The following is a 27,176-nucleotide window of genomic DNA, read 5'->3' as shown; positions in this document are numbered from 1 at the left end:
CAAACGACAGGAAGTTAAAACCTCACAAAATAAGACGGGTAACAATGTTAAACAGTCCAAATCAAAGTTCTTTTATTTCTGTCACTAGCAGTGGCTTCAACTGGGAGTCAAGCGAATGGGAATGACAACAGAAAAGAATGAAGGGTGAGCAATACACAATAAAACTAATATCCAATGTAAAATCTTCAATTGACAAAAAGTTGCTGGTCAGTTCCACTTCTAGTTGGAGGATCAAAATCATAGGAATAGGAACATAACACTGCAAAATAAAAGCCGTACCAATGCCAAACTGATCAAATGAGTTCTTTGTTCCCCCCAAAAAGTTGGTTCAGGCAGCTTTTTGGCCAATTGTTAGGGCGTGTGACGCCGGCCGATGCGGACGCCTCATTTAACAGCACTTAGCAGCTCCGAGGCGGCGCGCTCGCACCATGTTGACCGGCCATTAGTCTTGCTCTATGTACACTCCGCGTTAGGCCCCATTAAGCAAGGCCTCTCCTGGTTAGTCGATTAAGCTGGAACTCAATTAGCGACTTTGCGTGCGGCGACTGACTGTGAGCGCTTTCACGCGGTGACGCTTCCCGCAGTCTCCTCACATAGGGACATAGGGACGGACACGGTAACCCACTTCATCCCGACATCTGGATTCTGCCCTGTTTTACTGCCACTGCCAGTTTGTGAAGTTACAGTTGTTCAACAGAGACAATAAAGCGCTCAGCATGGTAATAGGGCACTCACACACGCAATAAAAGAGTAAGTGACGCCAAACGGCGGCTGGCAGGACGGCGTTTATATTTGAACGTCCTTTGGGAAAGGAAGGAAGTAGTTCAAAAGGAAGATATCTTCCACGTGGATAACGCGATTTACGAAGCGGACTTGACTTACGTGAAATAGTCACATCTACCCGACTACGTCAAACAATAAAACGTGTAAACAAGTCAGATGGCGGGAGCTCTTTTAACCATCTGTGTGTCCTTAAATGTTGCCAAAACACAGCATTGAAATGAAAAATGACATCAAGATCAGCACAAAATGGTGATTGGCGCCAATGTCCTCCCTGAGCTACTTAACGAGCACTTTCTTATTTGAATGAGGCAAGAACCTAAAAAGGACGAGCGGGCGGGCGGGCGGGCGGGCTTCTGTGGAAAATGGATCCATTATTGTTCCAGTGGACTAGCGGCCCGTCCTCGTCTTTGACGTTCGCCTGTCTTTTTCCGCCGAGTGTCCATCCGACGTCACGTCCCTCTCGCGCTCGCCCTTACGTCTGTGACTCCGCTCCCGCTCTCTGTCCCGCCTCTTGGCGTCGCCGCTGTAGATGTCCTCGCGATGATGATGCTTGCGCGAGTGTCCGCCGTCCCGTCTGGAGGGGGGCGACCGGCTGCGGCTCTTCCCACTAGGGGACCTCCGACTCGGACCATGCGATGAGTGTCCCTCTTTGGGCTCGCCGGGCCTACGTTGCAGGCTTGTGGAACGCAGGGTGTTGAGAAGGAAGCGTTTGTTGGTGCCTCGCAATGGACATTTTAGCCTGATTAGAAAGGAACACAAACATGGTTTAAAAATGTGCTGTACCAGGTTGAAATGTAGTCACCAATAGTGACGTCATTACCGGCGGACTCACCATCCTGCGGGGCCCATCGTCTCGGCTCTCAGCCGAGCCCGGTCGGTCTCCCTCAGGAGCTCCTCAACAGCACGTCTGCAACACACGCAAATCAGTCAAATGGGTCGAAAATTCTGAGGGATAACAAAGGGCGCAAAAAGCAAAAGAAGGAACCCAATGAGCTTAACGTGCGCCATTTAGTAAGCAGACCGGCAGTGTCTCGGTTGAACCCAAACCGGGCAAACGACTGACGTGAAACGACACGGCAGCTATATACGTACTTTTCCAATTCCTTCTCCTCTTCTGTCATAACAACGCGGTTGGTTGCAAGTCAAGCGATAAAGACTCCCTCAAATGGATCGTTTGATTTGGTAGAGAAACGAACTGACGGCTTGTTTACGGCGCCGGGGTCTTACGTTGAAGGACCTGAAGGCAGTCAAGATGATGCCTGATCGTAAATCCTTAACGGATTTGAGTACGTAAATATTCAATGTTGCTGAATTCTGCTGTCAATTTCAACACAATTTCCATTTTATTAACTTGCAATGACAAAAAAAAAAAAAAAAACGCCCTGTGCAAAAAAATAGTTACATTGTGAGCTAACTTATATTTATTTAAAATACAGCTTACAAGAAAGAGAACTGAAACTCCTTTTCATAACAATCCTCCACAGAAACATTTAGGAATACTTGAGTGTTTGTACTATTTGTAGAATATTTTCTAAGCAATTCTATTTGGGGGAACGTGGGTGTGTGCGTGTGTTATTGTTTTTAGTCCACGCAGGCATATTTACTCAAGCCACCCGTGAAGTAGATGCGCGCGCTGCCTCCTTCCGATGATTGACAGCGGTGGGCGTTTACGTGCGGGTTCGCAGGGACGCCGCCAGTTTGCGGCGAGTGCGTGGATTTGAGGCGCGAGACGCTAACCATCGCATCCTTCCACCACCAGCACCACCACATCCACCTCTTCTCCCCCTTCTTGATGCCGAGATGCAAGGCGCGTAGGAGCATCCCGATTAGGTAACATGACATTTGCATGCACGTCTACAATGTCACTGTGTGTATGCGTGTGCGCGCGCGCGCGTGTGTGTGTGTGTGTGTGTGATGAGGCTCTCGGCTTTGCACTGGTGCTGAGGGCTTGTAGATGGAGTCAGACAGATGCTCACGTTTCCATCGTGACACTGCAGTGTCGGTGCCAGCCTGCAGGATGGAGGACAATGACAAAATGAGTATTTTGGTGGAGTAAATGGTGATTTTGCAGGCCTGTTCATGTAAAGTAGACAAAAACAGCACAAAAAGGACCACAAAGATATGTTTGAAAAGGCTAAGATGACAAAGAGCAAAACATATTATGGATTGCGGTGAGATTAGATTAGGTTTGACGGTTTATTGACGTAGGAAGGCGATGACACCAACCTTGGGATTAACTGAGAAATGTTCAAATCGGTGGCAAGCGACTCGTTGGTGTCTACAAGTGTGGTGCGGTGATGTCACAGCTTTGTTTGAAACAAAAACACAGGGAGCCTTGTGTCCTCATGCTTAATTCATGTCCAGCTGCGGGGATGGAGACACAAGCAGCCAGTCACATCCAAGGAGAAAGAAAGAGAGCATCCTTTAAAAAAAAAAAAAAAAAGATGGCATAATTAACAGCCGGACCTTGGTAGCTAAGGAGACGGCGGAGACAGGTTGTCACGGGGACCGTAACCAGGGAGACGAGACAAAAAGAGACAGTGGGTTGGAAAAAGCGTGGCGGCTATCATCATGTCATGCTTCTTCGGCATCCTGTGAATGTCATGCACCGTGGAAGAGAGCAGGCTCGGCGGCCTGGTACCCATCCCGGTCGCTATGGCGACAACAGGAGCTAATGAGAGGCAGACGAGTGTGGTTCAGCCAGCACGGCCTGGTGTTGGATGTGCAGGCATATCCGCATGCTTCGGGAACATTCCACAGGAGAAACGCCTCAGAACGGTTCTGTGAAAGAAAGAAAGAAAGAAAGAAAGAAAGAAAGAAAGAAAGAAAGAAAGAAAGAAAGAAAGAAAGAAAGAAAGAAAAAAGGCGCCTTTGATTAGTTGAGCTATTTTTGGTTTTGATGGCCAAGATTTCCACCCCATTAATCTCTTTGATGTTTCCCAGTCCCCCCTCTCTACGCTTTTTCGATACTCTTTTGCATCTCTTACACTGCTTTTGTCTTTTTATAGCTCTCCAATCTGCAAATGATTTTTAAAAGGGCACAAGATGCAGTCTTGAAACGGCTTCATTTCTTCATATATGCTGCGTTATCCTCATTCATGTAACTGTTGTCATCTGTACAGTAGAGATGGCTTAGCTCTTTGCAAAGGATAAAGAATATATGACCGAGTACTGTTGTTTTAAAGGGCTCTATTGTCTGTTAGCATGAAGCTAGCGGGCCAAGCGTGTGATTGTTGTCACTCACCACTTGCCCAGTTAAGCACAAAAAAAACACTTGGAGTTATCTGTTTTTGCTTGTGGGGAGTAAAAAAATCCCTGAAAAATGTCCGAGTCAATCTCCTTTGTCTCTTAAAAGCACGCCGCTCGCTTTCCCCTTTCTATTGCTTTCCCCTCATACTCAATCCCGGATAATTCCCTCCTGGTGGAATTGGAAGATTGCAGTGGGGCGAGAGCAAAAAGAGAGATTATACTGTCAGATTAGCGGACGAGAGCAGCGATACATAATCTCAACCGGGTGGGGGCTTTTGTGGCGTGCCAGCGACACACTGGGCTCACGTGCGCAAAGTATTTGCCGCCACGCCGCCAATAAATATGTAAATGCCGGGCGGGCACACTTGTTGTTTTTCCCCAAACAGCTGTCGCGGCGGCCTGGCCTCTGTGATGCGTCATCATCCGCCGGGGGGGGCGTCCGTCCTCGCCCCGTGACGCTTATGGGCTAGAAAGCCGGCGGGAGGATGGGCAGCCCGGGTTGCGAGGCGGATCTCTCCGGGCCCGTCGCCGCCACCGAGCCCACCCCGGAGGCGCTGTGCTCCGAGTGCGGCCAGGTGCACCGCGGCCGGGAGAACCACCTGTACAACTACCGCTTGGAGGTGGACGACGACCTGGTGTGCCACATCTGCCTGCAGCCGCTGGTGCGCCCGCTGGACACGCCGTGCGGCCACACCTTCTGCGCCCGATGCCTGCGCAGCTTCCTGCAGGAGAGAGACTTTTGCCCGCTGGACCGAACGCGGCTGCAGCTGGCGGCGTGCCGCAGGTCCAGCATCCTGGTGCACAAGCTGTTGGACAAGCTGTCGGTCACGTGCCCGCTGACGCCGCTCTGCTCGCTCAGCATGCCCAGATGTGATCTGGAGGCGCACCTCAAACACAGGTGGGTGCTCAAATGAGTCTTGTCAATTCACATTCTTTGGCTCCTGGCCCATTTGGACCAGGTGCTCCGATCCCTTGAAGGAGGTTTGGGGGGATTACAGGGCTGTAGGTCACGTGCCGAGGGATTAGTAGCTCCCAAGTCGTACAGTCATGAGTTGCTCCTCGCCGTTCTCACTTTTCTTCTGGCAAGCATGTTAAGCAACTTTAACACCAGAGATCTTTTCAATCACTTCTTCTGCGAGACGGCCAAGGGCAACCCCGGTTTGTGGTGAGTAGATGGCCAATGTCCGATTGGATGGGAATCTCTGATTAAATTGGAAGACTAGTGCGATGCTTTGCATGCATTTGAAGAACACCGCCGTATCCTGATCTCGGTATCTGGAGTCTTTTTGGGTTCCTGAGTTTCTCAAAAGTCATTTCTTTCTTTTCTCCAGCTACGTTTTGACGCTTCGCTCAATGACGGTTTATCCACTTGTCACTGAGCATCTTAAAGGGGATTTCCACGAAGCGGCTAATGCTAACAAGCACTTCCGAGCTTTTCCGATTCAGAGTCTTTTTGGGTTCCTGAGTTTCTCAAAAGTGATTGATTTGTTCATTTTCTCCAGCTATGTTTTGACGCTTCGCTCAATGACGGTTTATCAAAGTCAAAAAAGTCAAAGTCGGCTTTATTGTCAATTTCTTCACATGCCAAGACACAAAGAAATTGAAATGACGTTCCATTTATCCACTTGTCACTGAGCATCTTAAAGGGGATTTCCATGAACCGGCTAATGCTATCAAGCACTTCCGAGCTTTTCTGAATCTGCTCCTTTTTTAAGCTTTTTCTTTTTGTCTCTTGCCCACACTCGCGTTCACACGCCTTCGATTCGGTCCAAAGAATCCGGCCGTAACCCAGAAACACCAACGGAGGCCTGCTTTGCTGGGATTAGCCCAACCTTTTTTAAATAAAGATCAGCGCTTCCCTTAGCGACTTAAAAGATCCAAGATAGTAACAGGAGTCAAGTGTCGCCGTTGTATAAGTGGATGGACTCCAGACGAGGTGATTGAAAGGGGAAAGTGACAAGCCCACGTCTGCTTGCTACCGTTTCCCTCCCAAAAAAAGGCCATTTTGCTTAAGTGACTGTTACCCGGCGTTACCAAGGTGTCCAGGCACACGATGTCAGCAGACCAGCGTGGACGGCCCACGCAAGGAGAGCGTGGACGACCGACCAGCGGTCAAAAGTCCTCCGCCATCTCCTCGCTCGCCGCAGACCGACCTGGGCGACGGAAGGCCCTCGCCGCCGCTGGGCAGCGACAACCCGCCGATGCGGACCGACGAGGCCGGCCTGGACAACCCCGCCTTCGAGGAGAGCACTGAGGAAGAAAGTGAGTTTGTGCCAAAAATGTATCCAGAGTTGGTTTGGAATTGTGGTCTTTTATAGGTGTGGTGGGGATGGAGTGCATCATCCCCAGGGTGAAGCGACCTCTCAGCAACCCCTGCATCCACCTCCTGCGCTCAGTCAGCTCCACTTCTTCTGGCTGGGACTGTCCCGAGTCTCCTCCTCTTTCTGCAGAAGAAGGTACAATCAAGTTCAGCCGTTCGCTCGAGTGGGCGGGCGTTTCAGACTTATTGGTCTGCCGCCCCGACAGGCTGCGTCAAGTTGCCGTCGCTCCCGGAAGGCGAGATAACGGCGGTGGAGGTGCACAGGGCCAACCCGTACGTGGAGCTGGGCATCAGCATCGTGGGCGGCAACGAGACGCCCCTCATCAACGTGGTCATCCAGGAAGTGTACCGGGATGGCGTGATTGCACGCGACGGAAGGCTGCTGGCGGGGGATCAGATACTCCAAGTGAGATGATCTTTTCTACCCAACACCGGCTTGCGTGTCATAATGACCCCCCCAAAAAAGGTTAACCCTGGCTTCGTCTCGCAAGGTGAACAACGTGGACATCAGCAACGTGCCGCACAGTTTTGCCCGCTCCACGCTGGCGCGACCGTGCACCACCTTGCAGCTGACCGTGCTCCGAGAACGCCGCTGCGCATCGCGGCCGCCGCCTTCCGCCGCCGCTGTCCCCAACGCCCCCTGCTCCACCCCCGAGGGCAACCCGCCGAGCCCCGTGTCGCTGAGGATCACCTTGCACAAGCGCGACTCGGCGGAGCAGCTGGGCATCAAGCTGGTGCGGCGGACCGACGAGTCCGGGGTCTTCGTGTTGGACCTGCTGGACGGGGGACTGGCGGCCAAAGACGGCCGACTGCGGGGCAACGACCGTGTTTTGGCCGTCAACGATCAGGACCTGCGCCACGGGACCCCGGAGCAGGCTGCGCAGATCATCCAGGCGAGCGGCGAGCGCGTGCACCTGCTGATCGGCCGAGCCAACAAAGCCACTCCTCCGCCAAAATCCAGCTCCACCAGAGATCTCTACTGCCTTGATCACTTCCTGCCTAACCACAGCACCAGCCCCAGCCCGTTGCCCTTGCACCTCTCCCGCACCAGCACGCACCGGGTAAACGCATTTTACTGGAGCGAAATTGGTTTGGAGCTGCCTGCCATAATGTTTTGCTGTTTCCAGGACTTGTCCCAATGTGTCACCTGCAAGGAGAAACACATCACTGTGAAGAAGGAGCCCCACGAATCTCTGGGCATGACGGTGGCGGGCGGGCGGGGCAGCAAGAGCGGAGAGCTGCCCATCTTCGTCACCAGCGTCCAACCGCACGGATGCTTGTCGAGGGACGGGAGAATCAAACGAGGTGAGAGCGCGCCCCCTCCAACGAAAAGAAACAACCAATTTGCTTTCTGGAGGCGTAAAAAGCAGGATTGCCTCTTTTTCTAAGAGGACATTCTCGCTTGCTTGCTTGCTTGATGTCAGGCGACGTCCTCCTGAGCATCAACGGCCAGGACCTGACCTACCTGAGCCACAGCGAGGCGGTGGGCACCCTGAAAGCCAGCGCCGCCTCGGCTTCGGTGCAGCTGCGCGTGCTGGAGGTGAGCATGGTGGAGGAGCGCCAGCGCGACCAGCTGCTGAGTCACGCCCACGACGGCGAATTTGACGCCAACTGGTCGCCCTCCTGGGTCATGTGGCTGGGACTCCCCAGGTAGGATGAAAGAAATGAGGGCCCGATTCCACAGAACTTGATTTGCTCATTTGGCCCGCAGTTACTTGCACAGCAGCCACGAGATCGTCCTGCGGAGGAGCCACCCCGGTAGCTGGGGCTTCAGCATCGTGGGGGGCTACGAGGAGAGCCACGGCAACCAGGCCTTCTTCATCAAGACCATCGTCCTCGGCACGCCCGCCTACTACGACGGCCGCCTCAAGTGAGTGAGTCGGACGCCCCTTTGGTGACCTCGCGTGACATAACGCCTGACCTCTTCAGGTGCGGAGACATGATCGTGGCGGTCAACGGCCTGTCCACGGCGGGAATGAGCCACTCGGCGCTGGTCCCCATGCTGAAGGAACAGCGCAGCCGGGTGGCACTGACCGTCGTCTCGTGGCCCGGCAGCCTGGTATAGAACAAAGTCAGGCGTGCGGGCCTACTGAACGTTGCGCCGCCGGGGATTTCATCCAAGACCAAAAAGCCAGGAGATTGATTGGGCCGTGCCGCTCGACAACACACTGCTGTGCTCATGTCATCTTGGCTCTAGCGCTTCCCGGGTGAGGGTTCAGTATCCTGTATTCATCTCCTTCCAGCCATATTCACAAAGCGTTGTAGATTCCAGGGCTCCATTACAAAAAAATCATCACATTCAACACCAGCGATGGATCCAGCCGACTAAAATGAGGCCTCGTTTTAGAAAGCTGCCACGACCTGGGGCTCATCATGCACTCAGGCTCCATCACCATGGCAACCAGCTGCCCCATCAGCTGTAATTTTATACATGTGAATGTGTCCATTTTGTTATAATAAATATTTCCTGAAAAAAAAAAAAAAAAGACGAGCGTCACTGAAGCCTTTGCAGTACTCTTGATGTTTTATTTTTAAACCGAAAAAAAAAAAAAAGAAAAATGCCCAAACTGAAATTCTCTGGCCAACTTAGCTTCAAGATTTAAAGTCTTCTAAATGAATCTTTTGCAACTTGGCAGCAAGCTTGTTGGTCTCAGCACCTTGCAGCTTGGCCTGTGCGCCACTCCACGACTGCTGCTTCTTCTTCTTCTTCTTCCTGGGATACAACTTCTACAAGATAGAAAGAAAAAAATAAGTCTCCTGGAAGCCTCAACCATGTATGGAAAGGCGGTCTTGCCTTCAGCTTTTTCTTGAGAGGATCGTGCACCACTCCATGCCGCCACAGACTTTCCTAATAAAGAGGATTCATCGTGAGGACTCCAGCATACCGTCCACAAGGTCCAGTTTACCTTCATGGTGAAGTCCTTGCTGCAGCCGGGGTACGCGCAACTGAAGGGCTTCTTCCCCTCGTGGTCCCCCTGGATGTGGATGTCCAGGTTGAAGCGGCGGGTAAAGGTCTTGGCGCAGCCTTCTTTCGGACACGGGAAGCTGGCCTTTTCCAGGGTGTGGCGGTGGAACTCGTGCTGGCGCAGGAACCAGCTGTTGTTGAAGTGCTTCTCGCACGTCGGGCATGGCAGCTTAACTGCAGGAAAAAGAAAAAAGAAAAGAAAAAAACCCAAACTGTTGCGAGAAAACGCAACTGTCAATAATACCTTTGTGCTCCTTCCGGTGCTTCTGATACTCGGACCACGTTTTTGCCACAAAAGGGCACAGCTCGGTTTCACAGGGGTAACCTTCAAGTCAGGTCAAGTTTGTCAAACATCTAGAAAGAAAAGATGATGCGCTTCCAAACGGACCTTTATGTATTTTCTGGTGGTGCTTCAGCTTGCTAAGCGAGGGGAACTCCCGCACACAGTCGTCCAAACGACAACTAAAAACGGAAAACAATTGTAACAGTAGTCATTCACGCATCCGAGTGGGCACTCTTACTGAAATGGCAAACGGGCTTGATGGTTCCCCACGTGGGCCTTCAGCTGGTATTTCTTTTTGAAGCTACTTTGGCAGCCGTCTTGTGTACACTGAAAAGGAAAAAAAAAAAACAACATTACGTAGTAGCCAAAAAGGTGGACAGGGCCTAATTGAGGAATTATCTGCTGCTGTGGGTGTGTCAACATTGTCCAAAAAAAAAAAAAAATAGGAACATTTTACTTTGTATCGTGTCTCCTCGTGCTGGTGCACTCGAGCAATGTGATTCTTTAAGCCGGCGTGTCGCAAAAACGCCTCCGAGCATCCATCTGTCGGGCACCTTAAAGACAAAAGCGGCAAACATCTCAGAGCTTCCATTTTGCATAAAAGAGGAGATGCCAAGGGTCTCACTTGTGTCGCTTCTCGCCACTATGGTTGAGCTCATGCCTGGTGAGCGCATAGCGGGAGCAGAAACTTTTGTCGCAGCTCTCGCAGGAGAATGGTTTCTAGGTGGGGGGGGGACAAACAAAATAAATCTTCTATGGAAACACTGGATGAATCTTTCAGGTCACTTACCAATCCCGTGTGCTTGCACAGGTGGGCCTCGAGTTTCCACGACTTTGAGAACTCGGCCTTGCACTCCAAAAACAAGCAGATGTAACTTTTTGGACATTGCAACCGCTCTCCCATCTTTTAGAAGTAGCAAACATCAGATTGTGGTTGCGGATGCCGCCAACAAACTGTGTCCTAAGGGGCAGGGCAATTACTGACCTCCACCTGTGCTTGATTTAAATGATTGGATCGAACCACTCTGGATGACCAAAAGGGGAGTCTAAATCTTTTTTTAACAGTATAAAAGATGCTGACATTGGCTTATAGTAGAGCAACCGAAACAAGAAGAAGGTTGGCGTGGGTGCCATAGTTTCATTGTTGCTCAAGCATTGTAAAAGTCTTCCACTCTTTCATCCGCTTTGATTGATTGATTTCGGCTTTAAAAATGTCAGCCGCGACTCCAGGGAGACGGCCGTCTGCGTTTCTCTCTCTCTCTCTCTCTCTCGACTTAATCTTATCGGCAGTCCAATATAGTTTTTTCGAGATCCTGGAAGAGTCGTCTCTCACACACACGTACGCACCAAACAAAACTGGGAGTGAATGGAGCGTTCCAAGGTAAACATTGAACTTGAACTGACCCAAATAGCATACATTCAAACATAAAATCAATGCATACCAAGGACTGCATATGAATAAGATCCAGAACTTTTTGTGGCCCGGCTCTGCCCCACAGTCGTATGGAGTTCCACAGGGTTCAATTTGGGGGCCCTTACTGTTTTCACTCTATTTGCTTCTGCTGGGTTCCATTTGAATCAGTAGAGCACGGTACGAGCTATGAAAGAATAAGAAGGTGAGCGAATTAAACAATTACAAGAAAACAAACAGCGGTGAGGAATTCCGCAGTGCTATCTTGCTGTCTAAACATCACCCTCTGCTCCCATGTGAAACCTTTTGACTGGCCGCTGTGAATGAGGCCTATTGAGAGCCTGTTGGAGGTTACCTCAGTGCCCTCCCACGCTCCAGGTGAGCGCCGCGCCGCGCAGCACCGGGGGGGTCAGGCAGGCGACGCGCTTATCAGCATCATCCGGTCCCCATCCCCCAGCCCGGCCCGGCCCAGCCCGGCCCAGCCCCTCCGCTGTCAGGCTGACAATCGATACACGCGGCGGCTCAGTCTGCACACATACATACACGTATATGAGCCCCAATGTGTGATAAAGCCAGCTGGGTTGACACCACACCTAACACACACAGACACAGTGTGCACTGTGTTTGGCCCGTAGTGGGATTTCCTTCCGTCTTTGTTGCTACTCTAGATACACACCTCTCTCAAACACACACCCTTACGTTTACTTCTACTTAAGCACATGTATAGATTTGCAAACAAATTGATATGGAGACTGATTGGCTGATATTAGTGCTTTAAAAATCTGCAAAAATATACATATATATATATATATATTCAAGATTAGAGAAAGAATATTGTGGCAGAGGGGTTAATATGTAACATGGCTGGTCGATGCAGCTGCTTGAAGCTGCTGGCTGAGCGCACAAGCTCAATCTGTTTGTGTGTGCGCGTGTCAAACGTGTGATTAAGTTCATACTCCACACGGCTTTTATCCAAATATCCCCCCCCCCCCCCCACACACACACACACTTGTGTGTCCTCACCCTCTTCTCTTGTGTGTTTACTTCTTGTTCATTGAATAAGTAACCCCCCGTGAGTCATCAGGCAAAGGTGGACCTGTGAGCTGTTGTGAAGTGTCATTGACAAAAATATGATCATTTTTTAGACTGGCTCATTCTATTGTAACATGGGTGCTGTTTTTTTTTGTTCTTAATTATTTTTAAATAAATGAATTTAGGGAAAGTCTTTGCGTAAATGTGAACCACATGGATTCCTGGTCAGGTTTTGGCTTCATGAGAAGACAAGATGGTCCTACACGTATCAGTCCCTTCCTGTCTCCAACACAAAAAGCAAAAATGCAGACACCCTGGATCAATATGAAGGGGCTTTGACTGCCAACTTGCTAGTTGATTAATTGCATTTTGTTTTCCCTTCTTTTTATCTTATCCCTCATACTAATCTGTGACGATAAGACTGAATTCCCTGACCTCGGGAGACCTTCAAGGGTTCCCAGGAGGAAAACTTTGAAACAGGTTTTGGGGCCCATGAGAGTATTTGACGCAATTCTGAAAACAGACAAGGGGACCATTTTGTGCAGGTAACATTTCCATTTTGGAGACTCCATCTCCTTCAAGAGTCAAAAAAGGGCTCTTTATCACATGCTCTAGTTTGGTGCTAATTTGTGTCAATATTGGATAAAGTACCAAGGTTGGAACAGATAAGCCATTTGTCACTTCAGCAGTCAAGTTTCTTGGGCATGCACTGATTAAACAAATGGTCCCCGCACACATGCAGACATTGTTTTGTAATGTATTGTAAATGAATTTGCAATTATGACTTTACTACTTGTTCCGAGGATCGTGGACGCCTTGGCTACCAAATGAATCAGATGAGTTAACTACACAAAAAGTAATCAACTAAAAAGTGAATTGTTATCATTTACTGTAGTACTACAAATAAACTGCAGTGTGCAATGAAAACAACTCAAGAAAACAAATGACTCCCTCCGCCAGCCCAAAAACATTTAGCTTGGTGCACACTGCCCTCTAGTGGACTTTGTCTGGGATTACAGGTAGATCGAACGTTCTTGACTAAATGACGCAGCGTTTCTTCATTTTTTTAAAATACTTTTTTGGTTTGCTGTTAGCTACAGGTGGTATTTTAAAGTGCGCACTCTCTAAACAAGGTTGAGATGATGTATGATTTCATTCTCATTGGAGCGTCTACATATAGACTACAGGCTGAAACGGCCTGGACTTGATCTGAAAACCAAGAAGTTTTGTAAAAATAGATGTTAAACATTTTTGACACGCATCTCGAAAATGCAAAACATACTTTGATCTCCTAAGTATATAATTTAATTCCCATAACCTCTAACCATTTACAAAAATGACTTCAATTTTGGCAGTCTAACTCATCCCAAAATGATACAATTTGATCAGAAAAGATATGTGCATCTCAAATCATTTTGGTTGCTTCCATCTTACTCAAATCTAGTCACATTCATCACTAGATGAAGTGAAAACAAACAAAGCATCCCTTTGTGCTTTTAAAATAGATTTGTCATTGCAGACTCAAAAGAGAAGCCTGGCCAGTGACAGTTGTGTACAAACATTTTTATTTTAACAGCCACTTTATGCCATGAACTCATAGGGGATGGGCTCGAGCAGCTGAGGCTGGTTCTTCTTGGTGCTGACAAAATGAGCCTCGCGGGGAGGAGCAGGCTGCAGACAAAATACATTGAGAGTTATCTCAAAACGCAGATTGCCAAGAACACCACAAATGGCAGCTCCTCCTCCTTCCTACCTGGCGCTTGACCTCGACCCAGCTGCCCTTCTGCTTGGCCTCCAGTTTCTTGCTGTCATTGTCTTTGACACGCTTCAGGAAGCTGGCGCGGCTCATTGAGTGTTTTACATGCTCAATGCGCACATTGATCCTCTTGGCCAGGATCTTGCCCCTGCAGGCACAAAGCACCCAAACATTAAAAGACGGGGGAATTTGCTCTTTTGAGCTTACTTGCGCCACAGCACTGATTAAAAAATAATAATAATCCGCCTATGTTAACTGTAACCCCCGCTAGCACCTCAGCTTCAACAAGATGGTCAAAGCCGATGAGGCTGAGGGTCCGAGTGCTTTCCCCCACGTGAATGACGACAATGGACACGAAAAGTCCAAGTGGAAAGTGAACATGGGGTTGCAGAACCACTCTCGACTTGTGTGTTGATGTGTACTTACTTGACCTGCTTGTTGACAATGACTCCGACAGCATGTTGGGTGACGTTGTAGACGCGCCCGGTCTTGCCGTGGTAGCATTTGTGTGGCATCCCCTTCTGAATGGTACCAGTGCCCTGGGGAGAACATGTGCACAAGCGGTCACAATGTTAATCACCAATGACATGCATCGTTTTCAATGTATACAAAATCATATTTTCTTCGTGCACCGAAAACAAAGGTGTTATTTCAAATCTACAGCTTACCTTGATGTCAACAATGTCACCCTTCTTGTAGATGCGCATGTAAGTAGACAGGGGAATCGGGCCTGTAAAATTGGAAAGAAACTCCGTGTAAACGTGCACGGCGTCCAGCGACTGACTGCGGGAAACTACTCACCATGCTTGCGGAATGGCCTGCTGAACATGTACCTGGTCCCCCTCCTCTTGCCTCTGGTGTTCGTCATGATGCCTGATTACTGAGAAACAGAATTAAAAAAAAAAAAAAAAATCGATGAAATGTGCCTTCTACCCAGAAGGGACTGACAAGGATTTGACCCATTTACTCGTCGATTGACTCTATTGCTGTACATGTGGCAACAGCTCTGCGTCACATGCAGCTACTTGGGACAATCCGAAAATGTTTGAGAAGACTGTGTAACACTGACAACTATCGCAATCAAACACAGGTTACAAATGTCGAATGTGTCCAATGTGATAGATAATGTTGCCGCATTCGAGGCCCGCACATGGATAACCACGCCGCAGCTCCGACTCACATTTAAGCGGACATTACTATTTTTTCCCGGTGAGTAGATAAGATATTTTCACAACAATCGTACGACGGGGGTCTTGCGCGAGATACGTGAGTGCAAATGTCGACGAAACGGGAATGTTTGTGGGTGAAATTGGTGATTTTAACCGGAGAACATCTTACCCCCGGTCTCGACAAGATGGCGGGTACGGCGGAAAGAGAACTTTGAGGACCTCAAACTCCGCCTTGCTGGCTGATACTCGGAGTAACGGGGCTACCCTGTGTAATTGCCTGAACAGAAAAGCCAATGTACAAAAAGTAAGTAGATGCCATTACTTCATTATGAAATGATCATTTCAAGATTCAAACTGTTTATTTGTTACGTGCAAACGGTAAGAGTGGGCAATAAAATTCTTACTTTGCTTGTCTCCCTACACAAAGGGGGCATTTATTGGCATGTAAACCAGAACAATGTAAAGTGATCTTTCGTTGTGTCTTGTACATGATATTAATGTGAATTGTTCCGTTTCCAGTCGTATTTTTTATACAGGCGGAAAAGATGCTTCATACATCACTAACACGCATGCGCAAGAAATACACTACATCAGTGTACTAGTTGGAGTTACTGTGTCGTTTTTGTTGACATGATCACGCTTGTCGAACGTGTTTAGCATACGACTTTCATTCGTTTTCACGTGTGGCTTGTACGAACTAAAATGATAGATACTTGTTGCCAAAACAAACCAAAACAACGATCGGTGGGAGGTACCGCCCAATGCGGAAGTAACCTGCAGTGAACCCTCTCGCTTTTCGGTATTATCCTCTGGACGCCTCCGCTGCCTGCCTGGTTGCTGCTCCTGCCCTAGCAAAGCAGTCATCGAGAGCTTATCTGCTTGAGCGAGGCGCTGTGCACGGAAGATGGCGCTGGCTGAATGGAAATCCTAATGACAGTCTCCAAATTTGCCTCTTTTTGTACCATGGTGAGAGTAGTGCGATCTTCGGCCACTTCTTTGCTTGCATTCCGTACCGTCGATTGTGTCCATGAGTGTGCACAGCGAAGCCCTGTTTGTAGCAGCGAAGGGCGCTAGTTAGCCACCTAGCTAACGACAGGCTAACAAGCAGCCTACAAGTGACAGCGCGCAAACAACTGGAGCGCACATCTGCAGCAAACGCCGCACGCCCGCCCGCCCGCCCGCGTTGATTGAATGATGTTGGGCTAGGGAACTAACTGCACGCAAGAGCCAAGTTGAGATGCTTGGCCCAAGCAAGCAAGCAAGCTACTTGGTATTCCGAACGCAACGCAACGCAAGGCAATGACGACATTGTTGAACATCAGCTGCGCAGTTGTGGAGCGCTCCCTCCCAGCTCCTTGGCCACTCCAAGCGCATAGACATACCAAACCGGAGTCCTCCCTTTACGACGGAGTTCCGTTCTTGTACGCACGTAGGATCGCGCCCGATTCTCTCTCCACCTACGCTAACGGAGTAGTAAAGTCGTAGTGACGGGAAATATTTGCGTGACCTGCAGGCCATGCCATGAATATCACCAATCCGTCTCGTTTGGCCTTCACAGGGCGCCAATGCCTCTGCTCTGGAGAAAGAGATTGGATCTGAGCAGTTTCCGGTCAATGAGCACTACTTCGGCCTGGTCAACGTACGTTACGTCACCTTCACCGGTCGCTCGCTCGCTGCCTTTTCTGGGTGGATCCAAGCATGTAAAGCCGAAGCTCCTTTCTTTTCCAGTTTGGGAACACCTGCTACTGCAACTCGGTGTTGCAGGCGCTCTACTTCTGCCGGCCGTTCCGGGAGAAGATCCTGGCGTATCGCGGGCAGCCTCGGCGCAAGGAGAACCTGCTCACCTGCCTGGCCGACCTCTTCCATAGCATTGCCAACCAGAAGAGGAAAGTCGGCGTCATACCGCCAAAGAAGTTCATCACGCGCCTGCGTAAAGAGAATGGTAAGAAGAACAATGCTCAGACGTTGCACCGATTTGATATCCTAACCCCATCTCCTCATTTTTGCCGCAGAGCTGTTTGACAACTACATGCAGCAGGACGCCCACGAGTTCCTGAACTACCTGCTCAACACCATCGCCGACCTGCTCCAGGAGGAGCGCAAGCAGGAGAAGACCAACGGCCGCCTGGCTAACGGCACCCTGGACTCGCAGAACAACAACAGCAACGCCGCACCCGCGCCCACCTGGGTGCACGAGATCTTCCAGGGCACCCTCACCAACGAGACCCGCTGCCTCACCTGCGAGACGGTAACCATCTTTTGGCGCCAACTATTTAACACCGTTTAAAATATCAATTCAATTCAAATCGTACCGAACATTTTCAGTTGACTTTATAATAGCGCCACCCATAGGACTGGAGTGGCACTGCATCATATTTGTCCCATCTTCTCCTCGTAGATAAGCAGCAAAGATGAGGATTTTCTGGACCTTTCTGTGGATGTAGAACAAAATACCTCCATCACACACTGCCTCAGGTAACGCCCGTTTCATATGGCCCGCTTTCGTCCATTGATTGGCCGAACTTCAACTCAAGAGCCGCCTTCCACCCCTCAGAGGCTTTAGCAACACGGAGACACTGTGCAGCGAGTACAAATACTACTGTGAAGAATGTAGAAGCAAGCAGGAAGCGCACAAGAGGTACGTTTGAACCTCTTTAGCTCGCTCGCTCGCTCGGGTCTTGACCAATTTCTCCGGTGGGTGCTGCAGGATGCGCGTGAAGAAGCTGCCGATGATCCTGGCCCTGCACCTGAAGCGCTTCAAGTACATGGAGCAGCTTCAGCGCTACACCAAGCTGTCGTACCGCGTCGTCTTCCCGCTGGAGCTGCGCCTCTTCAACACGTCCGGAGACGCCACCAATCCCGAGAGGCTCTACGACCTGGTCGCCGTGGTGGTGCATTGTGGGAGGTACGGGAGCAACCTGGAGAAAAGAATATTGAAGATCAATTCAGCAAAGTTTGAGTTTTTTTGTTGGCTCTCCTTCCCAGCGGTCCGAACAGAGGTCACTACATCGCCATCGTCAAAAGTCACGACTTCTGGTTGCTGTTTGATGATGACATCGTGGAGGTGAAAATTCCATTTCCTGCTTTACACACATTTTATTTCTTTTTTTTAATCGCTTTATTTATGCGCATGCAGAAAATCGACGCGCAGGCCATCGAGGAGTTCTACGGCCTCACTTCGGAAATATCCAAGAACTCCGAGTCAGGCTACATCCTCTTCTACCAGTCCAGGGACTAAACTCGGAACGTCGCCCAACGGACAATTGAACGCAGCGTCGCAACAGCCCGTGGGCCGATAACAAACAAAATGGCCTCGAGGATACTTTTAAGGGTGTAGCGCGGCGCCTCTTTGTACAGATGTTTCATTTATGAGTGGCGTTCTAGTTTGAGAGATGAATGAATCTTGGATCATTCATAAGTTTTCCCCTTACCCGAGTTGGGAATCATCATAAACTACTAAGAAGACACAAGGGGTAACAAGAATTGTGTATTTCTACAGTGTACAGAATGTTATTTGTATAAATATGACCAAAAAAAAAGAGATATTATTGGACAATGTCAGAGATGTATTAATAACACTATGGTGCACTTTTGATACCGTTTTGTAGGTGTTGGTAAGTTTAACGTGAGGGAGCAATTGAGGAGGAGAAGAAGGCCTGAATCGTGATCATTTTCTGTTTTAAAGAAAAAGAAATAAAGCCAGTCTTGAGGCGATGTAGTCTTTTCTTTCAGCCAGTGATGACTCATAGCAACTTAATGCCGCCCTCTAGTGGTGCTACCTGCTATTGTGACGTTCATTTGTGCTGCAACAAGAACTATTTTTAACACATCGAAGTCGCTTAGGGACAGGTGCGTGCTTGGGGCTGCACGAGAAAGTTATGAAATTGGGTAGGCTTGGCAACAACAAAAAAGAGGTGATAGATATCGAACAGCTCGTCATTTCTGAGCACCCAAAAATGTGTTACCGGCTTTTATCCATATATAACACAGCCGAATCCAAACCTACAATAGAACGTCACCACTGTGAGTCAGCAAAAGTCAAAGTCTGCTTTATTGTCAATTTCTTCACATGCCAAGACACAAAGAAATCGAACCTACGTTCCCACGGTGACAAGACATAGTACACAATATACATACAAGTAAACAACACCAAAAATAAAAACAAGAATAAATAAGAGTGATGAATAAATAATAAATAGAGGAATAAGAGGAGCAAAAATGGAGCAAGCATCTAACCACCATGCTGTTAGGCCAATTCAAGTATATGGAATCACTTTTGTTGCTCACTAAAGATCAATGGTACAAGAAACAATGACCCGACGCAGGTGGGTGAGTGGGGTGGGGTGGGGCGTCCTCCTCCTCCTCCAGTCTCCTCCATCAGTGCGTGAGCCCACTCCTCCCCTCCCCTCCCGTCCTCACGCAGCCGCAGTCTTGTCCTCTCTCTTTCTCTCTCTCCATCCTCGCATCACCGAGCCGAAAGAAGAGCCGCATCCCCCCCTGACTCCCTCCCTCCCTCCCTCCACCCCTCCTCATCTCCTCGCCTGTCCTCTCGTCTCCATCCACCCACCCACCGCTCCCTCCTCCAGCGCCATGGATGTAAAAGGTTGCATCTGAACGGCGTCCGCTCGCTCAGCTCACCGAGTCTCAAGGTAAGAGGCGTCCATGCCACTCGGAGTGGGTGGGGAAATTAACCGATCCTTTTTCGCCCCCCTTTTCCTCCTACTCCGGCATCTTTTGTGCTGACGTGGAGGAGCGGGAATATATCGGTAGCGGTAACATATGGCCATGCGCTTTAGGGACACGCTGCCGCCGGTGCGGGGGGTGGGATGGCTCGGCGTTCATATTCCGCTCGTTATGATGCCTTTCATCCTCCAAAGATGGAGCTTGGATACTTGTCTCTTGTCAGACCAAGGGCCTAGCATTTTGGATATTCAGCCCGTATAACCAAATTGGATCATGTGGGAGTCACTATGATTCATTGAGAATTGTTGTCAAATCTTTCTTTGTATTAGAATCTCATGAGGTCTGTTTCCTTAGGCCACACACACAAAGTTTGGTGGAGATCAGCTGAGTCGTTTTCACATAAGCGACTACATCCGCCGAGCCGAGGCATGTCAATGAAGTTACATCATCAACATGGGCACATGGCAAATTCAGGAAAATATTGAGATGTGAACAAAAATCCTGGGTTTAGTTTCCCTAGTGCATAAAACAGATGAGTAGTTTGAGTTTAATCCCACTAAGCGTTTAGGCTTATTATTGAAATGTTCTCATCCAGACGATTCACTCACATACGTATGAATGAAAATGATGAGAAATGCATCTATTTAGTAATGCTGGCTTTGAACTATTGCCAAATGCGGTGATTCGGATCACAGACTCCGTCCGGTCAAGGCATGGTCATGAATTTTTGTCATTAAGGTTGATGTGATTTTTAAAAAAAAAAAACCGTCCCGATCTATCCCGAAATAGAAAGTCTATGTCCTAATGGAGCTCGACTGTGTCTTCAGACGGGGGCCACAATGAGCGCAGAGCCAGCGGCCACTCCCAGCTGGCTGAGCCCCGACCCCACGGCTTGGGCCAGCGGCGAACCCACGGACAACGCCAGCGTCCCGGCGGAGGAGTCCCTGGCGCCCCGCCAGCTACCCTTGCTGGTCAACCCGTGGGACGTCGTCCTGTGCACGTCGGGGACTCTCATCGCCTGCGAAAACGCTCTGGTGGTCTTGGTGATCTGGCAGAACCCGGCTCTGCGAGCGCCCATGTTCCTGCTCATCGGCAGTCTGGCTCTGGCGGACCTGCTGGCCGGCCTGGGCCTGGTACTGCACTTCACCTGCGCCTACCTGCTCCAGTCGGACTCGGCCCAGCTTCTGACCGTGGGCCTGGTGGTGGCCTCCTTCTCGGCGTCCGTCTTCAGCCTGCTGGCCATCACCATTGACCGCTACCTGTCTCTGTACTACGCCCTGACCTACAACTCGGAGCGTACGGCGGCCTTCACGTACACCATGCTGGTCCTCCTGTGGGGGCTCTCGCTGTGCTTGGGTCTGCTCCCTGTCACGGGGGTCAACTGTCTGGCAGAGGAGGCCACGTGCAGCGTGGTACGCCCGCTGACCAAGAACAACGTGGCCGTGCTCTCCGTCTCCTTCCTGCTCCTGTTTGGCCTGATGCTCCAGCTCTACGTGCAGATCTGCAAGATCGTGATGAGACACGCTCACCAGATCGCGCTGCAGCACCACTTCCTGGCCGCCTCGCCGCATTACGTCACCACGCGGAAGGGCGTCTCCACGTTGGCTATCATCCTAGGGACCTTCGCCGCCTGCTGGATGCCCTTCACCGTCTACTCGCTCATCGCCGACTACACGTACCCACCGCTGTACACCTACGCCACGCTGGTGCCGGCCACATACAACTCTGTCATTAACCCGGTCATCTACGCCTTCCGGAACCAGGAGATCCAGAAGGCCTTGTGGTTGGTGTGCTGTGGCTGCGTTCCTGCCAGTGTCGCACAGCGGGCGCGGACTCCCAGCGATGTCTGACCCAGTTGGATCGAGCCTTTGGGTTTTAGAGAGAGAGTAGGGGGGGGGGGGGCGCCCCTCGGTTGGTTTTCACCGAGGGACGGATTGACCCAGGTGGGATTTGAGGAAGGGGCGGTTGGTTGGTTGGCAAATGGATGGTTTTGAGAGAGATGGGTTGGACTTGAGAGAGGGTTAGGGTTTGTTTCACCTGGATGGATTTTCAGAGAGCGGGTCGAAGAGGAGAGCATTTGGAGGCTGGCGCCCACAACCAGGGCCGGCATGGGAGTTTCACATCATCACATGAGGTGTTCTACCTCTGTCTTCCTCACGTGAGGCGACGGCCATGTTGCATGCTGCTCACCATGTCAGCCTTGTCCGCCCTCTCCGGTGCCCCGCCCTTGCCCACTCCACTCCACTCCGCAGATGGTGGCCATCACATGCTCCCGCACGGGGAGCGACGCGGCTTCGGCCGCCACGTGCTGGTCCTTCGGGATTATTGCTCGCTCAAAAAGCAGATTAAAAAGCAGGCGGACGACGACAAGCACGCAGGCCTATTTTTTATTCCGCCTCCCCCCCCAGCAGCAAGTCTGAAGCAGCATCCACCCCGGCCGCCTGCACTGAACGTGCGTGGCAAGCTAAAGAGGCGAGGCGCGGCAAGCTAAAAATAGACCCCGGCTTCTCTTGGGGAATTGAGGAGGCGTCGCTACGCTTCTTGTCTTTCATTGGATTCTTGTGTGAATGTGTTGGACATCAACCCCCCCCCCCCCCTAACCCATTTGTGATCCCACTGGGGGCTGCAGTGTCAACTCTATCACCTCACTTGATTTTGGAATGTTGACGCAAGGTTGCAATGCAGCCCTTGCAAGATAATGCCACCATTTTGTCATGAGGATGTCATTAAAACCATGTGACTTCTCTCATCCAATCAACAAAATGGGATTACACAAACATTAGAATGACAATAGGATTGTAGGGCACTTCGATTGATCCAACCCGATTATGGGGCACTTATTATTTATTTTGCATATTTATGATCTTGATCATCATTTCATTATACTTCTCATTGATGTCTGGTGAAAAACGTCCCCGTTTAATTCTAAACAAGGTAATTAATTTATAAATGCTGAATTTGTCATGCATTTAGTCCATTTATAAAAAGAAAAAATCTTTTTCATGCCTTATTCTTATTTTTAATGAAATAACTCTTACTTCTAGAGTTCCTTAAAATAGAGCACTTCAATCAAGTTCTATTTAAACTTAATACATAACCTCATCAATTTATATCATTTTATGCTCTTATAGTCGACATGGTGATTTCCCAGTTTTACAATAAGTGCTCCATAATCTTTTGAAAGAAAACAACTACTGTGCACACTCGAATGGAGTCATCTTCTAAAGGTGACGCATCTGCATTGAGGCCCTTCAAGAGCTCTTGAGTGTTTTTCTCATGTTATCAGCAATAACTAACCTTTGGAACGGTAGTTATTTTCAGAGTGGCGAAGCAATACTCAGACAGCAATAACATCTACGCACCCTTACTGTGATTTCTTCCCGCAGAGTGAACCAACGCCAAGAGAGGGATAGAATCAAAAGTGACAAAGGCTAAAGCTTCATTTGTTGCTTTGTGAGCTCATGTGATGACCTAGCACATTTATTTTGGGGTGCAAATGGATGCCGTTTAAACTTCTTGTAACAAGGTAAAAGAAAAATATAGTACATCTTGATGGACGTCATTAATGTATCAGCGCATTGTTTTGTCGTCCTGAGCTGCCTGAGCTGAGTGTTGTAAGCTCCCACAAGTGTTGTTTGTCGTGCATGGCCGCATTTGGGCTCCTCGAGGATTGTGTCGCCACATAGATGGGTGTTAACCATTCGCGGATGCTGCCAGTCTTCCTTAACCATCTGGAGAGAATTCCCACAATGTTTTTTTTTTTAATGCTACACCGCATGCTGCCGCCACGTCATCGGACTAAAAAGCGCCGCTACTTGAAGCCAAAGCAAAAGAGGATGAGCGATGAAATCAGCGCAAGTCGGTCAAGTGACCTCTGAATGATCTTATGAGCTAAAGAGGGCCACTTCCAAATGATCTCGCAAGACTTTTGGGACGTGGCCCCCTCCCGTCTATGTTGACATCACAATGACGACAAAAAAAAAAAAAAAAGTCTATTTTGTTATATTCATTGAAAAGTTCTATTTTTTTCGGCTTGAATTCCTTATGTTGTACGATGATATCACGGCGCTGTAAAGCCTTTTTTTCTGAATGTAGTGACACAAATTGGGTTTTTTCTTGGGGTACATTGTGTAAATAATAATAATAATAATATGGCATGCTTTCCGAATGGGGGGACTTAACCACCGTGCATGGTGCTACCAAAGCAGTCACTCTTAATGGAAGGAGTTGGGTCGCACCACTTTTTTGTCCCTCCCCCCACCCCCGGAAATGGTCAGAAAGTGTTCAAAAAGGGCTTTTGTATCCGAGAATAGCAAAAGACTGTCACACCTATCCGTCACACAAACACAGTGAACAGAATTGTAGCCAATGAGGGGCTGGAAGTGGTTCGAGCTAACTAACCTGACACTCGAGGGGGGGCCTGTGAATGTCTCTGGGGGTTAATAGCATTGTGTGGGTTTTTTTTTTATGTGAAATGCACTTTATTGTTATTTTCTCGGTGGGTGGGTTGGGGGATCAAAATGGCACAATTGAAGTATCTGCAAAATGAGAAATCAACATGCACTAATTTAACTGTTAAAAAACAAAAAACAACAAAAAAAAAACATTTGTGTGAAGTCTGTGCTGTCTATTTTTCCAAAGTGTTCTAGTTGTACTTTTTATTGCTTTGGTTAGTTAATTTTCTATTAAAAAACACGCAAATAAACACGTGCTGTGCATTTGACACCCGCCTTGCCTGTTTTCTTCACTCCCCCCCCCCCTCCTGCTTCCTATCCGGTTGCCGTGGCAACTCTGCTCCCGTCACCATAGAAACAGGGGAGCCAGGTACAGTACGTGTGACGACAGCAGCGGACAGTGAGGAGAGTCGCCAGCCGGTGTGCTTCATTCATGTTTTGGTTTTATTTATTTATTTATTATTAGTCTCTGGTTTTACAAAGCTCACACTAGACCGTATAAATGACGCAGCTTCGACTGTCAATTATTTTGATCACATCTACTTCCTCGCTGTTCACCGCAGGGCTGGGCAACCTTTTTTTCTTCTTCTTCAGTAAACGAAATGTATCCATGCATGCGGCCATTTTAGAGTCATTCTGGACATTTCCAGGGGTCCTTTGAGGCTTAACTATTCCTATTGGGCTATAGTATGCATTTAGAAATGGTTTGATTTAACTAGATTTGGTGGACTTGTCTATTTTGAGTCAAAAAAGGCTCATGAAAATATTCTTGAAAAAAACACAAAGTCTGCCAATTTGGTTTGAATTGAGGCTAATTACAAGAGATTTTGTTCAATTGCCATGCCATTTCAATGACACAATTGCGACAAACAGGCACTCTAGATTGGGAGTCATTTGAGTTGTCGTCATTGCGTCTGGGTGGGGCATGCCAGCGGAGTTGATTATTTTATAAGCATCTGGTTTTCACTTTTAAACCTTTAGCCCACTGAAGACAGTTTCACTTAGAAACTTAAAGTTTGGTCAACATCTCTATCACGAGCAGACACATAAAAAAAGTCTAAAGCAGCAATTTTTAAAAAGACATGAAGGTCTGTCATTTTGGTTTGAAGTAGCAAATTTAGGGTCAAAATGAAGCACTAAAGGAGTGCGAGTTGTGGGCAAAGTTTGGTGATTTTCCAAAAGACAGGGAATTGTACTAACTCACCTCAACAAGGTCAGAGTAGAAGCAAGTGTCCTATGAGATTCATAGGCGCCCTCTACTGGTCAAACTGTACAGATGCATTAACTCCACTCCTGACACTCTCCATTTCGTTCAAATCCTCGCTCCAGATCAGAATTAACACATTGTCGCCACAGGTTGCCCAACCCTGCTGTAGCTGGGGATCTATAGCATGTTGAGTAAAAAAAAAGGAAGGGGTTAGCTCAGGAGGAAAGTCTTTAGCTGAATCTAACACAAGTGGCATATACATCAAATGATACGAGACGTGTGAGTGCAGCATTACAACAGGCACACTGGGGGGAAGGAGGGGGGGGGGGGGTCCCTCACGGTGCTTGAAAAGCATCCAGCAAGACGTTAAAGTTGCGGGAAGTGGTCAAGGTTACAGAATATGGACTTCTTTACAGTGCTTCTTACAGCTTGTGGACCCTTCAGCTTATACAGCATGTGATTACAGTGCTTGCTTGTGTATGTGTGTGTGTGCTTCAATCGGACCAGTCGTTGTCCTCCAGCTCAGAGTCGTCCTCGGAGTCCGAGTATTCCACCGCGATGCGGCGTGACAGGATGGTGGCCACGTCGTTGCCCACGGGCTCCCGCTTGGCCTGCTGCTCTTGCTGCTCTTGGACCTTCTTCAACTGGATGCCTGCAGGGCAAATGTGAAATTAATGTACATCCATAGTATACACACACACACACACGCACATGCACATACCCATACGAATGGCCGCCAAGAGGTCACTGCGAGCATCGTTGACCACGTTGCTCTCCACGGGCACGGGCGACGACATGTTGTGCGCCATAGCGTGGGAGGCACCTGCTTGGAGAAGTGGTGGCGGAGGCCCAGGAGGCGGCGGGGCGGCCGCTCCGCCGCATACGGGCGGAGGAGGCAGCGCGTAGCCCCCGGGAGACATGGGCCCTCCGGGCGGCGAGGCGAAGGCCGTCAGGGCGGAGGGGATGAGAGGAGCCGGGGGCGGGGGTGGAGGCCCCGTGTTGGCGTAACCATCCAGGCTGCACACAGCGAATCAAGTGGCTGCAGATGTTGCTTCATTCTTAACACATCTTTTACGAGAAGGTTTAAAAATGCTACCTGTAGTCCATAGGAGGCAAGGAAACGGAGCCGCCGTTCATGGCCTCGGCGGGCGGAGGAGGCAGCGGGACGTGCTGTTGATGCTGGTGGGCGCGGCCGAGCGTGCCGCCCTGATAAGCCGCCCTGCCCCTGCCGCCCCTGCCGTCGTGGTCGCCTCCTGCGCGCGGGCCGTGGCCCGCCGCCATCTGGGCGGCCAGCATGCTGGGCGGCGGGCCCGAGTAGGTGTGGGCGTGGCCGGCGTGGTTCATGGCGTTAGGATAGTGGTGCAGGTCCATCCCGTGAGCCCTGACGGGTGAAGCCATCGACTTTTTGCACACACTGTACGTCTCCGTCGGTCTCGGGTCCTCACATCCATTCTTACCTGTTCTCTGGAGACATGGAGCCTTCGGAGGAGGCGCCTCTGTCTCTGTGTATGGTGTGACGGTGGTCTGGCCTCAGCTCTTTGTCCAGCGCCATCATGTTCCACTCCTGCCGGCGGTTCCTCGCCTTGCGGACCTTCTTCACCTCCCTCTGCAATGTTCCGTCCACGCAGCGCTTTTGTTCCTGGGTTGAGTGGAAATAGATTTGATGGGGTTCTTGTTGTCCACTTGGGCTCATCATCCTCACAGAATAACTGCTTGAGATTTGGCACCTTCTGCTTCCGTTTCTCTTTCCTCTTGTCTTCAGTGTCCTGGAGCATCTTCTCTTTCCACAGGTCAAAGAAGTAGGAGGGGTCGGTGTAGAACTTGAGCGCTTCCTTCTTGTCATCCCTGCATACAGGTGTCCATC

At 49.5% G+C, this 27,176-nt stretch overlaps 7 protein-coding genes across 11 annotated transcripts in view; 3 read left to right on the top strand and 4 right to left on the bottom strand.

Annotated features, from left to right (window-relative positions):
• Positions 1–47: 47 nt before the first annotated feature.
• On the bottom strand, positions 48–2,034 carry si:ch211-140b10.6 (protein POLR1D-like). Of its 2 annotated transcripts, XR_005101298.1 has the most exons (4): positions 1,876–2,034; positions 1,616–1,690; positions 218–1,522; positions 48–164 (listed from the first exon to the last, which is right to left on the bottom strand). XR_005101298.1 is itself a non-coding variant. In XM_037279496.1 (3 exons), the coding sequence occupies exons 1-3, from the start codon at positions 1,902–1,904 to the stop codon at positions 1,171–1,173; spliced, it is 456 nt and encodes a 151-aa protein (XP_037135391.1). In that variant the 5' UTR covers positions 1,905–2,034; the 3' UTR covers positions 48–1,170. The 2 variants fall into 2 exon arrangements, 1 of the variants encoding a protein (XP_037135391.1); XM_037279496.1 differs by having other exon boundaries at positions 48–1,522.
• A 391-nt stretch (positions 2,035–2,425) lies between these two features.
• lnx2a (ligand of numb-protein X 2a) lies at positions 2,426–8,641 on the top strand. Of its 2 annotated transcripts, XM_037279450.1 has the most exons (10): positions 2,426–2,613; positions 4,419–4,930; positions 6,071–6,294; positions 6,351–6,488; positions 6,559–6,758; positions 6,844–7,413; positions 7,480–7,657; positions 7,777–8,002; positions 8,064–8,222; positions 8,282–8,641. In XM_037279450.1, the coding sequence occupies exons 2-10, from the start codon at positions 4,518–4,520 to the stop codon at positions 8,415–8,417; spliced, it is 2,244 nt and encodes a 747-aa protein (XP_037135345.1). In that variant the 5' UTR covers positions 2,426–2,613; positions 4,419–4,517; the 3' UTR covers positions 8,418–8,641. The 2 variants fall into 2 exon arrangements, with proteins under 2 accessions (XP_037135345.1, XP_037135346.1); XM_037279451.1 differs by lacking the exon at positions 4,419–4,930 and having other exon boundaries at positions 2,427–2,613.
• The window catches only part of wasf3b (WASP family member 3b), a 28,631-nt gene continuing 4,119 nt past the window's right edge, over positions 2,665–27,176 (bottom strand). Inside the window, exons 4-9 of one of the 3 annotated variants that reach the window (XM_037279472.1) lie at positions 27,040–27,157; positions 26,770–26,951; positions 26,409–26,693; positions 26,034–26,329; positions 25,783–25,964; positions 2,665–2,697 (exon numbers count right to left, since the gene is read on the bottom strand). In XM_037279472.1, the coding sequence (XP_037135367.1) occupies positions 25,807–25,964; positions 26,034–26,329; positions 26,409–26,693; positions 26,770–26,951; positions 27,040–27,157 (1,039 nt within the window). In that variant the 3' untranslated portion in view covers positions 2,665–2,697; positions 25,783–25,806. Of the gene's footprint in view, positions 2,698–24,530; positions 25,965–26,033; positions 26,330–26,408; positions 26,694–26,769; positions 26,952–27,039; positions 27,158–27,176 lie in introns of those variants that run through there. The other 2 variants (XM_037279471.1, XM_037279470.1) reach the window with 2 other exon arrangements.
• gtf3ab (general transcription factor IIIA, b) lies at positions 8,962–10,555 on the bottom strand. Its single transcript, XM_037280414.1, has 7 exons — positions 10,391–10,555; positions 10,226–10,320; positions 10,058–10,154; positions 9,839–9,927; positions 9,706–9,779; positions 9,562–9,642; positions 8,962–9,491 (listed from the first exon to the last, which is right to left on the bottom strand). The coding sequence occupies exons 1-7, from the start codon at positions 10,502–10,504 to the stop codon at positions 8,962–8,964; spliced, it is 1,080 nt and encodes a 359-aa protein (XP_037136309.1). The 5' UTR covers positions 10,505–10,555.
• rpl21 (ribosomal protein L21) lies at positions 13,588–15,245 on the bottom strand. Its single transcript, XM_037279495.1, has 6 exons — positions 15,138–15,245; positions 14,601–14,679; positions 14,468–14,529; positions 14,226–14,338; positions 13,797–13,947; positions 13,588–13,714 (listed from the first exon to the last, which is right to left on the bottom strand). Exons 2-6 carry the CDS (start codon positions 14,665–14,667, stop codon positions 13,625–13,627), a joined length of 483 nt encoding a protein of 160 aa, XP_037135390.1. The 5' UTR covers positions 14,668–14,679; positions 15,138–15,245; the 3' UTR covers positions 13,588–13,624.
• On the top strand, positions 15,582–18,682 carry usp12a (ubiquitin specific peptidase 12a). Its single transcript, XM_037279485.1, has 9 exons — positions 15,582–15,934; positions 16,527–16,607; positions 16,697–16,910; positions 16,981–17,216; positions 17,367–17,443; positions 17,523–17,606; positions 17,676–17,873; positions 17,954–18,032; positions 18,105–18,682. The coding sequence occupies exons 1-9, from the start codon at positions 15,887–15,889 to the stop codon at positions 18,204–18,206; spliced, it is 1,119 nt and encodes a 372-aa protein (XP_037135380.1). The 5' UTR covers positions 15,582–15,886; the 3' UTR covers positions 18,207–18,682.
• On the top strand, positions 19,410–24,286 carry gpr12 (G protein-coupled receptor 12). Its single transcript, XM_037279488.1, has 2 exons — positions 19,410–19,617; positions 20,479–24,286. Exon 2 carries the CDS (start codon positions 20,491–20,493, stop codon positions 21,499–21,501), a length of 1,011 nt encoding a protein of 336 aa, XP_037135383.1. The 5' UTR covers positions 19,410–19,617; positions 20,479–20,490; the 3' UTR covers positions 21,502–24,286.

This window comes from Syngnathus acus, chromosome 20 (genome assembly GCF_901709675.1).
Source record: "Syngnathus acus chromosome 20, fSynAcu1.2, whole genome shotgun sequence".
Taxonomy (NCBI): Eukaryota; Metazoa; Chordata; class Actinopteri; order Syngnathiformes; family Syngnathidae; genus Syngnathus; species Syngnathus acus.
Note: the sequence above shows the minus strand (reverse complement) of the source record. Positions and strands in the feature narration are given on the sequence as shown.